At 42.8% G+C, this 13,567-nt stretch overlaps 1 protein-coding gene across 1 annotated transcript; it reads left to right on the top strand.

Annotated features, from left to right (window-relative positions):
* The first annotated feature begins 2,130 nt into the window (after window positions 1–2,130).
* rps16 (ribosomal protein S16) lies at window positions 2,131–13,027 on the top strand. The gene is made up of 6 exons (XM_083657771.1): window positions 2,131–2,176; window positions 2,268–2,319; window positions 3,351–3,452; window positions 3,585–3,681; window positions 4,516–4,563; window positions 12,841–13,027. Exons 2-6 carry the CDS (start codon window positions 2,272–2,274, stop codon window positions 12,984–12,986), a joined length of 441 nt encoding a protein of 146 aa, XP_083513897.1. The 5' UTR covers window positions 2,131–2,176; window positions 2,268–2,271; the 3' UTR covers window positions 12,987–13,027.
* The last annotated feature ends 540 nt before the right edge of the window (window positions 13,028–13,567 follow it).

The raw sequence follows: 13,567 nt of genomic DNA, 5'->3' as shown, positions 1-13,567 counted from the left end.
TGTGTCTTTTTATTTAAAAAAGTTAAACACATACAAAAAGAAATTAGAGATATGTTTAAATTAAATATAGAAAGATCTGGCATTATTTAGAAATAGCCTACACTACAGTATATTGAAAATACATTTTATTTTCTGCTGACAGTATATCCTCAAAAGTACAATAACGATAAATGTATTTTCTCCTCTATGGCTACAAAAAAGTCACATCAGAATTAGGCTACTATCATTGAGTAAAATAAGTAAATAAAAAGTCACCTCGGACCCTATAAGAATTAGCTGTAGCATTTGCTGCAGCTAATGGGGATCCTAATAAACTAAACTAAACCTGTTTACAAATTTAAAGACTGTCCAGGAGTTAATGTGCCCATTAGACTATATAACTGTAAACTCAGTCAGTTTGTCTACTTCTGTTGGCAGTACGCCTTCATGGGGAGTTAAAGTGGACATTCCCGAACAAATCCCAATTCATTTAGCCTTTTAGCTACAAATTCAAAATAATTTCCATTCAACAACTGCATAATCTTAACCCGAACAATGATTTTGATAAGGTTATAAACTTGAACCTACAATGAAGCTCATTGCAATAAAACCATGTAAAAACATTATGCTGTCTTCGGTTAAGGATGACTTTTGGAATATTGCCATATTTCATACAATGTACACCAGAGGGAGACATGATGACTTTAACTCCCTAAAAGGTTTTGAAATCACTGATATAGGCCTACTGGTACACACATTATCATTTGATGTTGTCCCTACCTGGGTCGGATCAGAATTTGAAGAACACAGGGTTTCCTGGAGGTAGGGTCCAACTGAAAAGCAACCCAAAACATTTTCAAGTATATGCCTACACCGAATAAACACATGTTTTAGCCTAGCGTTTCCACCATATAATTCCAAAAAGATAATTTGTCAATAGCTATAGCTATTTACAAATAATGGAATTTATCAGGTAATATACCGTATCACTTTAAACTTATTTGGTTTTGTTAGGCAACACATGGACTCATGTCCAGTGTTGGGCAAGTTACTTTCAAAATGTAATATACTACATATTACTAGTAACTTTCATTTGAAAGTAATAAGTTACTTTATACTATTACAATATTTACAATATAATATTGAAGTCAGTGTAAACAATCCAAAATTCTAAATGTTATTCTTTTCCTTTGTTATTGTCATCTGTAATGGTTATTTGCATAAAAGCAGACAGTTTGAATAGGAAATGATTGTATCTTTATTTAAATATGTGCTTTGATAAAAATAAAAAAATCAACTCAATTTGTAACTTGAGTTACTTGACAAAGTAACTGGTATAATATTACTGAAATCCTATAGGGCTAAGTAATAAGTTATATTACTGAGTTACTGCTAAATTACATGTAGGCTATGTTACTTTTGTGTTGACACAGCTCATGTCTGGGTGTTCTTACCCCCCTACCCTCAAGAGCTCTCTGTCCGTCTTGTCGTGAGTTCCTGATTAAGTCCCCCCCACCCAAAAAGAAAAACAAAAAACAACAACAACAACAACAACATCACAATAAATGTAATTGGCTAAAGTACAGTAGACCTACCAATGTCTTTGAGCTGCAACGTGAAATAAAATGTCAGTTGACAGTGCATTCATTATGCTCACTTTTGGAGACAGGAACACTATTTCTCCAGACTAGGGATCAGCCAAGCAGCATTTTGGTAAACAAACTGCGTCACTGGGTGGCAACGGCAATGGAACCCTATGGAGCCTGAGCTTTGGGAGGCCTGAGTGTCTGACTCTACCCGGCTGCCTCTGTTTACTTTTCTTTCTTTTTTACTGCGACAGTTTACACAACTTTAACACGACATACATTATACATCAAACTCTTGAGCTACTTCTGCTCTCACTCAGAATGTCAAAATATAAGCGATGTGAATCATGTGATGTAACGTTTGTTAGGCGCACAACACTCATACTAATATATGATTCGTCCTATTTCTTAAGCAAAACATAGAATCTTCATTATGAATACTACATTCCGTTGTCATCCTAGAAAAAAAATTGCTTACCAAATGGAGTAGAGCGAGAGCAACTGTCGTAAATTGTACCATAAAGCATGTCTAAATTGTCGTGCGATTGCCCCTGATGTTCGGCGTGTGAAACCCCCTTCGGCCTCTCCGTACAGCACCCAAGCTGAAGACGGTATGTTCTTCAGCCCGAACCGTTAAAACGGCAAAAAAAATACACGTATTAACTGCTGTTTGATGTAATTGTTGTGCTTTGTGTGTTTCAGAAACATGCCAGCTAAAGGTCCTCTGCAATCTGTCCAGGTGTTTGGACGTAAAGTGAGTAAATATCTAGATTTATTCCACGTGTGATGTTCTGCCTACCCTGATAGCCTAGCATACATAAGCTAACGAGCTAACCCTTAGCAAATGTGTAGTCTTTCGGTCTTCACGCTGTGGCAGACTGCATGTGTGTACATTTATGTAACGCTACTTGTTGATTTTCTAAATGTTTCTCACGCTGCCCCAGTGATTCAGTCCAAGCGCAAGCATAGTAGGGTTGCTAGTCTAGCCACCAGCCGGCCATGCTATGTAGCTAGGTTAGCTTAGCCAGCTACGTTAACGTAACCAGAAAACGTTTAATATCTGAATCTTTACAGGGCATGACAGTCTTCAGGGATGCAAAGTAGTAACCTTAGGTATCATTCACCTTTTTTATTCCAAACTGATCCCAAAATAGGGCACTTAGGTGAATGATTTTGATTTCGTTTTGTGTCTGCCCTGGCATCTGTCATATTTTCCACTCCATGAGTTTGCATCACTTGTCATCACATGTCTCGCACCGTAATTAACTAACGTTAGCTAATATCAGGTAAATAACGTCGGTATAACTCCATCACGACGTTGATATAACTCCATCACGAGAGTAAATCGTTGGTTAGCATAGTCGGCTGCGTCGGGGCGGCTGTGACTCAGGAGGTAGAGCGGGTCGTCCACTAATCAGAAGGTCTGTGGTTCGATACCCGGCTCCTCCAGTCCGCGTGTCGAAGTGTCCTTGGGCAAGACACTGAAACCCGAATTGCTCCCGATGGCTGCCCTGCGTGGCAGCTGGTTGCCTTTGGTGTTTAAATGGGTGAATGTAGGCACATTGTGCGCTATATAAAATGCAGTCCATTTACCATTCAACTAAATGTTTAGACAGGGATGTGCGAATGTGTAACCAAGGCTTGCAGGCATTAGGGCACTATATGATTGAACTTAGTCTGTAACACATGTTTCTAGATTACGGTACCTCTCAACATGTAGTAGTTAGTAGTTTCCTTACTGGAAAGACATTTGCTGATCACAATGTTTTTTTTTGTCGCTTACAGAAAACCGCCACAGCAGTTGCTCACTGCAAGAGGGGGAATGGCCTGATCAAGGTTAACGGCAGACCCCTGGAGATGGTTGAGCCTGCCACACTCCAGTACAAGGTGAGTCCTCATGGTAAACATCAAGGTGAACTTGTCTTAGGCTGGTGGACCATAATTTGTAATGTGTCACTGAATGAGATGAGCAAATATTGAAATGCAACATAGCTGATTTGTATTGATTTGTATCTTTAGCTTCTGGAGCCTGTGCTGCTGCTGGGCAAGGAGCGCTTTGCTGGAGTTGACATCAGAGTCAGAGTGAAGGGTGGTGGACATGTCGCACAGATCTATGGTAAGCAACCACCCCCCTCCCCCTCACAAGAATCGTGAGACGTGAGGAGTGATGCCTGACAGCTAGATTGAGTGATGTCTGACAACTAGTCTGCAGGAGGATCGACAACGTTTTTGTGTGAGACGTGAGGCGTGATGCCTGACAGCTAGTTTGAGTGATGTCTGACAACTAGTCTGCAGGAGGATCGACAACGTTTTTGTGTAAGACGTGAGGAGTGATGCCTGACAGCTAGTTTGACTGATGTCTGACAACTAGTCTGCAGGAGGATCAACAACGTTTTTGTGTGAGACGTGAGGAGGGATGCCTGACAGCTAGTTTGAGTGATAAGTGAGGCAGGAGGAATGACAGCGTTTTCGTGTGAGGACTGAAGGTGTTTCAGAGCACACTCAACGGTTTACTATAGGAGACATGACAACTGACAACGCTTTAGACTGAGGAACGATAGCCTATACTCTGACTGACGAGGATGCCCTAAAATGGTTGCCGTACATGTGACCAATTACTGTATGACCCTGATGTACTTAACTCACGTGTGGTCCTCATGGCATTTTGAGTGAACCTGATGACGCATACACGCGAAATGCGTTGTTCACTGAATAAATCTCACTAAGTCAATTTAAGTGTGCGGTGGTTATTTTCTTCAATTTATATATATATATATATATATATAGAGAGAGAGAGAGAGAGAAGAAACCGTTGTAACCACTTGGTACCTCATGTCACGGATAGTAACTTTATGTGGCGCTGTCGTGGAGCTAATTTGGCGATGCGAGGAACAAATGGTGCTAGTTTTAGAGGAGACTCCAATCACCTTACTTTTTTTTTATCTTCCAGCTATCCGTCAGGCCATCTCAAAGTCTCTGGTCGCTTACTACCAGAAATGTAAGTATTAATATTGCATTCAAAGTGATTCCTGTTGTGTCCCATGATCATTTCTACAGGTACATTGCATACAGATGTTTCTGTTGGAACATGTATATTGTAAATACTTCAGTTAAAGATACAGCTGTGTCTGGGATAAGGGTAATGGTTCACATAAATTGTGTTTAGGTTACACTTCACTTAGTTTCACACAATAGGGATGTCACTTTTTCCAAAAATAAAGTTCATTGACAAAATCGGTTAGATTATATTCAAAGGTAATTGCACCCAGCCCCCCCCTCCCCCGCATGATAGATTAATTTATGAAGTCGCTGCTATACATTTGGCTGCGCCACTGCAATGCACATTTACAACAGAAGGACGGCTGATCTCTGCATGAGAGGCAGACACCTTGGATAGCACAGCGGCAGGCGACTGAAGCAGTAAGCTATCATTACCAATATTGAAAGGTGCAAAACAAATGACATTAGCGTTGTAGGTCCTGCCCCACAACGTGTGTGTTGAATTCAACTGGCTGGCAGAAAATTACTGAGGGATAATGTTAGATTGGAGTGGGGTGGGCTGTTTTGGAACCTAACATTACGTTAAGGAGAGATAGAAACACAGCAGCAGCCTGTGTAATGGGAGTGACTTCATGGAAACGGACGAGTTGATTTCACAGTTGAAGACTTGTAACGTTACTCACATTTAGCCTACTGGGATCTCTGAGTTTGAGCCTGGTGTGCGCTGTTATCTCCAATTTTTATACATCGGTACTGCTGGGCCAAAGTTGATACACTTTATTCCTATCTACAGTATCACTCTCCACGTAGGCTACAAGCATAGTGATTTGCTGATCACTGCGCTGTCATTGGCTGTTGTGCTCTCTCATAGGCATTCTTAGCTCAAATATGCAGCTGGTCGCCTAGGTAACCCGCAGTTTGTTTGTTTTTTTCCCTTAAATTTTTTATTTTCAATTTTTTAATAGAGCAGTACACAAACAAGACAAAACAAACAGGCTCAGGCACAGGAAAAGAAAGAAAAAACATACAAACATCAACATTCAATATTACAACATGGTGCTACCAGCCACATAAGGCGCATATGTGCTTAAAGGAAATGTACATGGCATCCCGCGCGAGGGGTCCATGAGAAACCAGCCAGGCGAAGTCACCCATCGCCCCTAACCTCATCGAAACCCGCATTGTTTTTTTAAATAATGTGTCCTTGAAATGTATCAATACAGCGTAGCAACCCTGGTTTCAGGATGATGAATGTAGCTACCGTACTTTCCGTACTATAAGGCGCACCTGAATATAAGCCGCAGCAGCTAAATTGAATGATTGTTACATATATAAGCCGCACTGGACTATAAGCCGCAGGTGTTTTAATGTTTAATTACCAACCAGGAGGAGGCGTAGCGCCTGCCTGTAACAGAGATCTCCGTGTCTTATCAGCGGAGACCGTTTTGAGTCCTTATCCTCATCGTCGTAACACAGCCAGTTCTCCATCTTTTGAAGCATGATGTTAGATTACAACGAGCTAGTTGTGTGGCTTAGCCTTCCAAAATGTTGCCGTTAATTTTTTAGAATGTAATACATAGAATTGGGAACGTTACATTCAATTTCATTCAGACTGTCTTTCTGGCTCAATCGCCGCCATTTTTCCCCCGGAGCGAGGGAGGGTGTTTTACAGTAGTGGCTGAGAGAGCGTAGTGGCTCAGTGCTCCAAGCAGGTCGCGAGGCACATTTTTTGCAACATCATCCAATCAGGGTCTGTCTGTCTTGCTCTCGTTCTGTCTCTCGTACCAAAATCCATAGATTTAGGAGGTCCCCTAGTGGCCGTTAGCTGTAAAAATCCATAGATTAGCCACACCGTTATATAAGCCGCAGGGCCGAAAAATGGGGAAAAAGCAGCGGCTACGGTATTTGAATTCTACAGTCCCAGACATAAGAAAATAAATATGCATCATCAAACTGTTCGATTTATGTTTGGATAGAATTGTTGCTGGCCTCCTGAATATTGTGTAAGCCAATTTACTCTAGATCTGGGGTTTTCAAAGTCTGAGACTGTGGGCCTGTCCCCAGACAAAAAAGGAGCCCCCCTCGCTCAATTCGTGGATGCCTATGGGATCATGATTGTCAGTGTTTCCCACAGGATTTTGAGTATTTGTGGTGGGGGACCGCAGACCCCCTAGGAGGGTGCGGGGGCATGCCCCCCCGGGAGATTTTTTTAAACATTTTAAAGTAAAATGCATGAATTTGGTGTACTTTGAGAAAGCTTAAGAGCAAAATTAAAAGGCTAGATCTAAGTAAGAACATGTCATCATTACTGTGCTGTGGGTTTACAATGACAAACTAAATTTCTCCCTATAGGTCAGGGATACTCAACTTGCTTTGCCACTTTCGTGAAATGATAGAAGGCGAGGGGCCAGTTAATAAACAATATACATTTTTCTGTAGCGGATTGTAGGTTTTTGGGGTGTCAGCCGGAGTTTAGGCTGACAATGTTGAGCACACCTGATAGTTAGGTTAAGTTAGTTAGGTTAAGTACATACATAAGTGCCTGGGTAGCGAGCAGATGGCGGTATTTGACAATTTAGCAGCTAAATCATAGATTATTGAAAGATATTCCATATTCCAGACTGAAATGCTATAACAGAAGTATTGGCCAGAATGACATGAACATTTATTGGACACTTATTCAGCGGATATCTTGCATGTTGCGTTCAGGTGCACTGTAAAAAAAAAAAAAAAAAATTGGTCAACATCATTTTGTGGCGGTCCAAATATTATTGTGGCGGCCCGCCACAAATTCCTTTATGTATGGGAAACACTGATTGTTGTTTGACCCCCATAGACACTAGGGATGGGCAACGAATTTCGAATTTTCGAATAATAGTTTTTATTATCAAGATTGACTTTTGTTATTGAAGGTCGAAAATCATTTATATAAAGATTCAATATGTAAACTTAAGTAAGATTATTACATTAAATTATCTAAAGATGAGTAGACATATGTCATACACTTTTTATTGTTCTCTACTTACATTATCTTAAATGTTTTCAACAATGTTCCAACCCAGAGAAATCCTCAATTCTATTCAAAGACACGGAGCGTTTCACATGATCGCATGTAGATGTCATCCCCTCTTTTCTGAAAACGCTGACAAAAGGAACCAAGGAGAAACATTCCTACTGAAGGAGGAGCGGGGACACAAAACACCAGCGCACAACTCACGCTCAGGACCTCCAGCCCCTCCCCGCACACACACACAACACACGTAGGCTAAATTAAGCTTCTCTGGGGTCACTGGTGACCAAAACATTAAATTGTTAGCAAGTACAGTCACACCTTTCAATAAAATAAGTGATGAAAAATCCGTTGCTTGGCTGCTGAAGAAAGGAAGATGCTTTTTCCGCGATAGCAAGCTAACGCGGCTAATCCTGCCATCCCACAATTCCTTGCGGCTGTAGAGTCAACACACGACCTTTGTCATTGTTTTGAGAGAGGTTTCAGGAGTGTGACCCATAGCGGCCGGAAATTATATGCTGCACGTTTAATTATTTATAATTTTTCATTTTTACCGGCGCTTGTCTCTTAAAGAATGACACGTTTGTCCATGTGACGTTGCCGTAGGAGCTGCGCACTGGAGCAGAACGGCTCTGGCCTCAGCTGACAGGACTGTAGCAGCACCTGGTAGCTCTAGAAATGTAGTAGAAATGGTCTTAAACTCTCTATTACAGCAACACTCAGCCACAAGGAAAAGGTTTCAAGGCTTGTTACTGCATGAAGAAAAGCTGATATTTTGTCTACTAGTGATGCGTGGGTCAAGGTTTTTTAACGGCCGCACCAACCCAACCCGTCATCGTAGCCAGTCCGCCCCGCCCGCCCCGTTAAAATATCTGAAAACCCAGAACCCAACCCAAATGGCCAATTTAATGTAATATGTCTCTGGACTCACGATGAGCGCAGCAGAGGTCTCCAATGTGTCCAAACTCGTCTCTCTCCTTCTCTCTCTCACAGACAGACACACACATGCGTGCCGGTGCGCGACTGGACAACCGTTTGGATGCGTTGCGTGGCGGCTGCTTTCATGTCGTTAAGTTCTTTCTGCTTAGTCGGCGCTACAAACTCGGCTATTATCGATCTTTCCTCAATTAATCCAAGGTCTCAAAATGGAGGTAGCAGGTAGAGGAAGTAGGTTACAGAAACAGTTCTTATTCCTTCCAATTTCTTTTAATTACCTCATGCGCACTCACGTTGCAGTAAAATTGACAAATAGGTCACAGTCGAGTCCACACAAATCTGCGGTGGCATTCGTTTTATAGACACTTCAAATAATAATTACAGCGAATAATCCTTCCAAAATGTTTGTTTTGAGAGCACATAGGCTACCTCATTTGAAGCGTTTCTTTACTAGTGCAGCAGGTGTACTGCAGACTGCTTCAGACTCGCTGATTGTGTGTACGTGTGAGAGAGTTCACGTCTTAATAAAGGGTTACGTACTCTGCATGTTTCACTGCTCTAACTAAATTATATTATAATATTGCTTTGTCACGTTCTGAGCCTGCCCCGCCCGCACCCGCGATATTTTCATAATTTGCCAACCCAGACCACCTGCGGGGCGGGACCCGGCGGGTTCGGGGATGCCCCTCGCATCACTACGGTCTACTGTTCCCTGGGTCATCTCGGCGCTACGCTAATGCTAACAGCTAACGTAGGCTCAGGTCTGCCTAATGACCATAGAGTGCCATAGTCACCCCCTCTCCCTGTCCATGGGATTTCATCCGCCATTCATTTTTCCATAGACCTTGCATAAAATGCTTATAAAAATAGTTTTACTTGGTCAAACCAAGTGATTCAACTATACTTGGAATCAGGCGAGACCATGTAAAATTTGACAGTCAAATTTCCGTAAAAAAAAAAAGCGAGCCAGGCTCGCAATTTTTAATAAATTATTATTATTATGTTAGGGGTGGGCGAATTCTGACGAAAAATCGACTTTGGCCCAGCGAATTTCGACTACCGGTAGTTTTTTTGTTAGGAATTCCCATCCCTAATAGACACTCAACAATTGAGCCGAGATCACACACATTTAGTGCATGTTCACACCATACACTGAAGCCACGCAGTTTCATTTCGGTGTTCTTGTAAACAGGCGAAACCGTTCACACCAGCCGCACGCTACCCCGAAGCTACGTTGCAACGATAGTGTCAGCTTCTGTTCTATTTCCCAAGCGTGCAGCGCGCTGAACCCGAGCTTCCAGGCATGAAGTCAATGCAAGTGGTGGGCGGAGAAAAGGCAGCAGCGAGCAGGCGCTGAGGAAAAGAAGACTGCTTCTTGTGTGAGCGGTTTAGCGTGACACTCAGCTTCAGCGTCAAATTCCCACAAAATATTGTATCTGAACTGTCTTTAACCAAATCACACACATGAAGGCTGTTCTATGAGATATCCTTTTAACACGTTCACTGCCAATGACGAGTTGACTCGTCAAAAAAAATCCAACGGTTGACTGCCAATGACGAGTTGACTCGTCAAAAAAAAAAAAAAAAAATTTTGACGGTGGGACGTGGATCAACGCCCCCCACGTCTCCTATAAAAATATTGGAGCCACCGAACGTGTACCGTAAATTCCGGACTATAAGCCGCGGCTTTTTTCCCGTTTTTTGGCCCCTGCGGCTTATATAACGGTGCGTCTTATCTATGGATTTTTTCAGAAAAAAAAAAAAAAAAAAAAAAAAATCTCTCTTTTTTAGCACTCTTTCTAACTATAAATCCACTTCTGTTTTAATTTCCTCTCTTGCCCTCTTTTCACCACACCGCGGACACTGTGTGCACTGTAAAAATAAACAACGGTGGTGTTGTGTTATGTTGTTTTGTTGAAATGTTGTAATACGGTAAATGGGAGCTTCCTCAAACAGCCATCTCTTCCCGACAATCCCCTCTGTGCGTGACCACTTACATATGGTAATTACGGTAAGCAAACGGCCACTCGGGCAACAACTCCCTCCCCCGACTACCAGGAGAAAATCACAAACTTCGGCGAATTCACACAAAGGAAGATCAAGGAATATTCACAACAAGACGAGCAGTAGAAGCAACACTCTCACTTACCATGGGGAAGGTACGCAGAAATTCACACGAGGCAGCTTTCAAGTTGAAAGCAGTCAATCTCGCATTAAAAGAGAGCAGCCGCCGATCAAACAGAGCAGCCGCGCGTAACCTGGGCAAAAGGGACTGTCCGTCCGGGGGAGAACTACTGAACAACTCCCTCCCGACTATCAGGAGAAAATCACAAACTTCGGCGAATTCACACAAAGGAAGATCACGGAATATTATAGGAGTGTGAAAACATCCACAATTACCAACGGGTTCCAAAACGCTGGACTGCTGCGGGATGAAGAGGATGACGCCACGGGGACTGCCCCCTAGTCCGATACCTCACGAGTCCGATACCTCACGAGTCCGACACCTCATGGTTTTGGGTTAGGGTCTGGGGGAGGTTAGGTTTAGGCGTGGGGGTGGGAGAGGTTAGGTTTTGGGTTAGGGTCTGGGGGATGTTAGGTTTAGGCGTGGGGGTGGGAGAGGTTAGGTTTTGGGTTAGGGTCTGGGGGAAGTTAGCCTCTTTTTTCGGACTCGTGAGGTGTCGGACTCGTGAGGTATCGGACTCGTGCCATGGCACCTGAAGGAGAGAGGAGAGTGGTTGACGAAGCCACCCTGAACCTGTTCGTTTCCGACACTGAAGATGAGGACTTTGGTGGTTTCAGTACGCAGGAAGAAGAGGAAGACGAGGATTAGTGACTTGACTTCTCTGGTTACAGGTTTGCTGCACATATACGGTAGCCTATTGTTGTGTGATTTTGTCTGGGGATTAGTGACCTGACTTTTGTTTTGTTTTGTTGAAATGTTAATAAATGGGAGCTTCCCCAAACAGCGATCTCTTTCCCGACATTCCTCTCTGTGCACGAACCCTTTCATATGGTAATTAAACATCAAAACACCCGCGGCTTATAGTCCGGTGCGGCTTATAGAAGAAAAAAATAGTCAATTTTGGTCCCGCGGCTTATACACCGGTGCGTCTTATAGTCCGGAATTTACGGTACAACCCATTCCACCGACCCACTAAGTGGCGACAGTGCTCTCCAGACTAGAAAAAGCCGAGCCAAAACTGCAGGGGAACGCGCGAGGAAACCATTCTCATACTGTAAAATGGATTGGCGAAAACGCTTTCGCTTTCGCGCATTATCGCGCTGGGAGCTGGCGGTGGGGGATTGCAAATTTGCATAATAGATTATGCGTGCAACACACTTTGAAACACCGGCAGAAAGCCCACAATCGCACGCAGCTTCATTGCAGCTGAGCTCACAACCGAAACGACTCATGCAGACTCGCCCAAAGAGCAGCCGCCAACAGCCAGGCAGCACAGACAGGCAGAGCCTCGCTTGTGACAAACGCTGCAAAGCCACCAGAGACACACCCACGGAGGGAGGAGTTTGAAGGAGAGGGGGGTTTCCTGCTGCTATGGAGGAAATTACTGTTCAAAACTATTGTTTAGATGTCTGACGTCTTACGCCAAAAATAAATGGTTAAAGTGACTGTTCTATCGAATTTCACAAAAAGCCATTTATCTCAGAATAAATTTTCAGACGCTGAAACCATGCTGTATTCTACTGCTAATGCCTACATAACTACTAACTCTACAAACTACCTCTTTTAGACAGAGAAAGCACACATTCTATTAGTTCTTTTGAGATCATTTGTGTTCACAAAATCTTAGCAGAAAAGAATCCTCAGCTCTTGAAAGATGAGCCAGAATCCTCAAAAAAAAACCTTGGCAGAACCTACCTACAGTATTGAAAAAATGGCTGGCAGTGAATGTGTTAACTAATGTAATATTTTTTCACTTCTATTCACTGAGCCTCCCCTGAAACTGCTTGGAGCATCCCTGGGGAGGCCTGCATCCCACTTCGAAAACCTCTGCTCTAGATGTCTGCATTTCTATCAACTTCTAAATTGACTTCCCTGCTTCATCTGCATCAACTCTCTAGATTGACGTCTGCCCGCACTGAGGCCAGCTCATACTGTAGTGTAGCCCACAGCATACAAAATGGTTTTTTAGTGGTGAATGACAGTATGTTGAAACCTGTTCCCCTTCTATGCGTTTTCAAACTCTGACATTGCCATCCGAGCTAGATAATTTTGAGATCTTCAGATGGAGCAGCTCACTCAACAAATGTTAGTCTTGTTCAAGTTAATGCTACTAGATAACCTGAACTGCGTTTGTCTGCCTCCAGATGTGGATGAGGCTTCCAAGAAGGAGATCAAGGACATCCTGATCCAGTACGACAGGACCCTGCTGGTTGCTGATCCCCGTCGCTGCGAGTCCAAGAAGTTCGGTGGACCTGGAGCTCGTGCCCGATACCAGAAGTCCTACCGTTAATCCCTCTGTACATTTTCATAATAAATTTGAGGAAGAAAGGACTGCCTTTTATGTAATTTTTTTAATTATTATTCATACACTTATATACCTTATTATAGCTGGGATGTCTTCTTGCTGAATCAGTATCACCTTTTCTCTGAAATAACAATGTTCAGGAATTAGTCTTGGTTCACAGGTGCACAGAAGTATCACTCTATTAACTGTACATACTGATGCATGATAATTGATTGTAACAGCACCTCACATAGTGAAATGGAACAGTCGAAAGCATGCACTAGTTAAACTCACGCGGGCATAGTGTCCTGGAAACTACTGAGATATGGACCAACAGTTGACAGTAATGTGACCTGTAATGAACAACAATGAACTCTGTTCTGAATATAAAGCCACCAGTTTGCTTTGCCAACTTCAATGTTTCACACAAGACTCGGTCAAAAACAAAAATTCATAAGTGGACCTTTAATAAATGAATGGGGTATTCACTTCCTTAGGTCCCATGCATAACTGGGAAGAGGCTGTGGCTTAGGAACTCTGTACATTGTACAGTTTGTCTAATAAGCATATTAGAAGGAAAGGTATCT

The sequence above is a fragment of the Poromitra crassiceps genome (assembly GCF_964638095.1).
Source record: "Poromitra crassiceps genome assembly, chromosome: 2".
NCBI lineage: Eukaryota > Metazoa > Chordata > Actinopteri > Beryciformes > Melamphaidae > Poromitra > Poromitra crassiceps.
The sequence above is the reverse complement of the archived record's forward strand: the minus strand, read 5'-3'. Positions and strand labels throughout refer to the sequence as shown.

Coding starts and splice junctions, on each gene's coding strand:
- rps16 (XM_083657771.1), top strand. CDS start 2,272: ATGCCAGCTAAAGGTCCTCTGCAATCTGTCCAGGTGTTTGGACGTAAA. Junction 2,320..3,350: donor TCCAGGTGTTTGGACGTAAA/GTGAGTAAATAT, acceptor TGTCGCTTACAG/AAAACCGCCACAGCAGTTGC. Junction 3,453..3,584: donor CTGCCACACTCCAGTACAAG/GTGAGTCCTCAT, acceptor TTGTATCTTTAG/CTTCTGGAGCCTGTGCTGCT.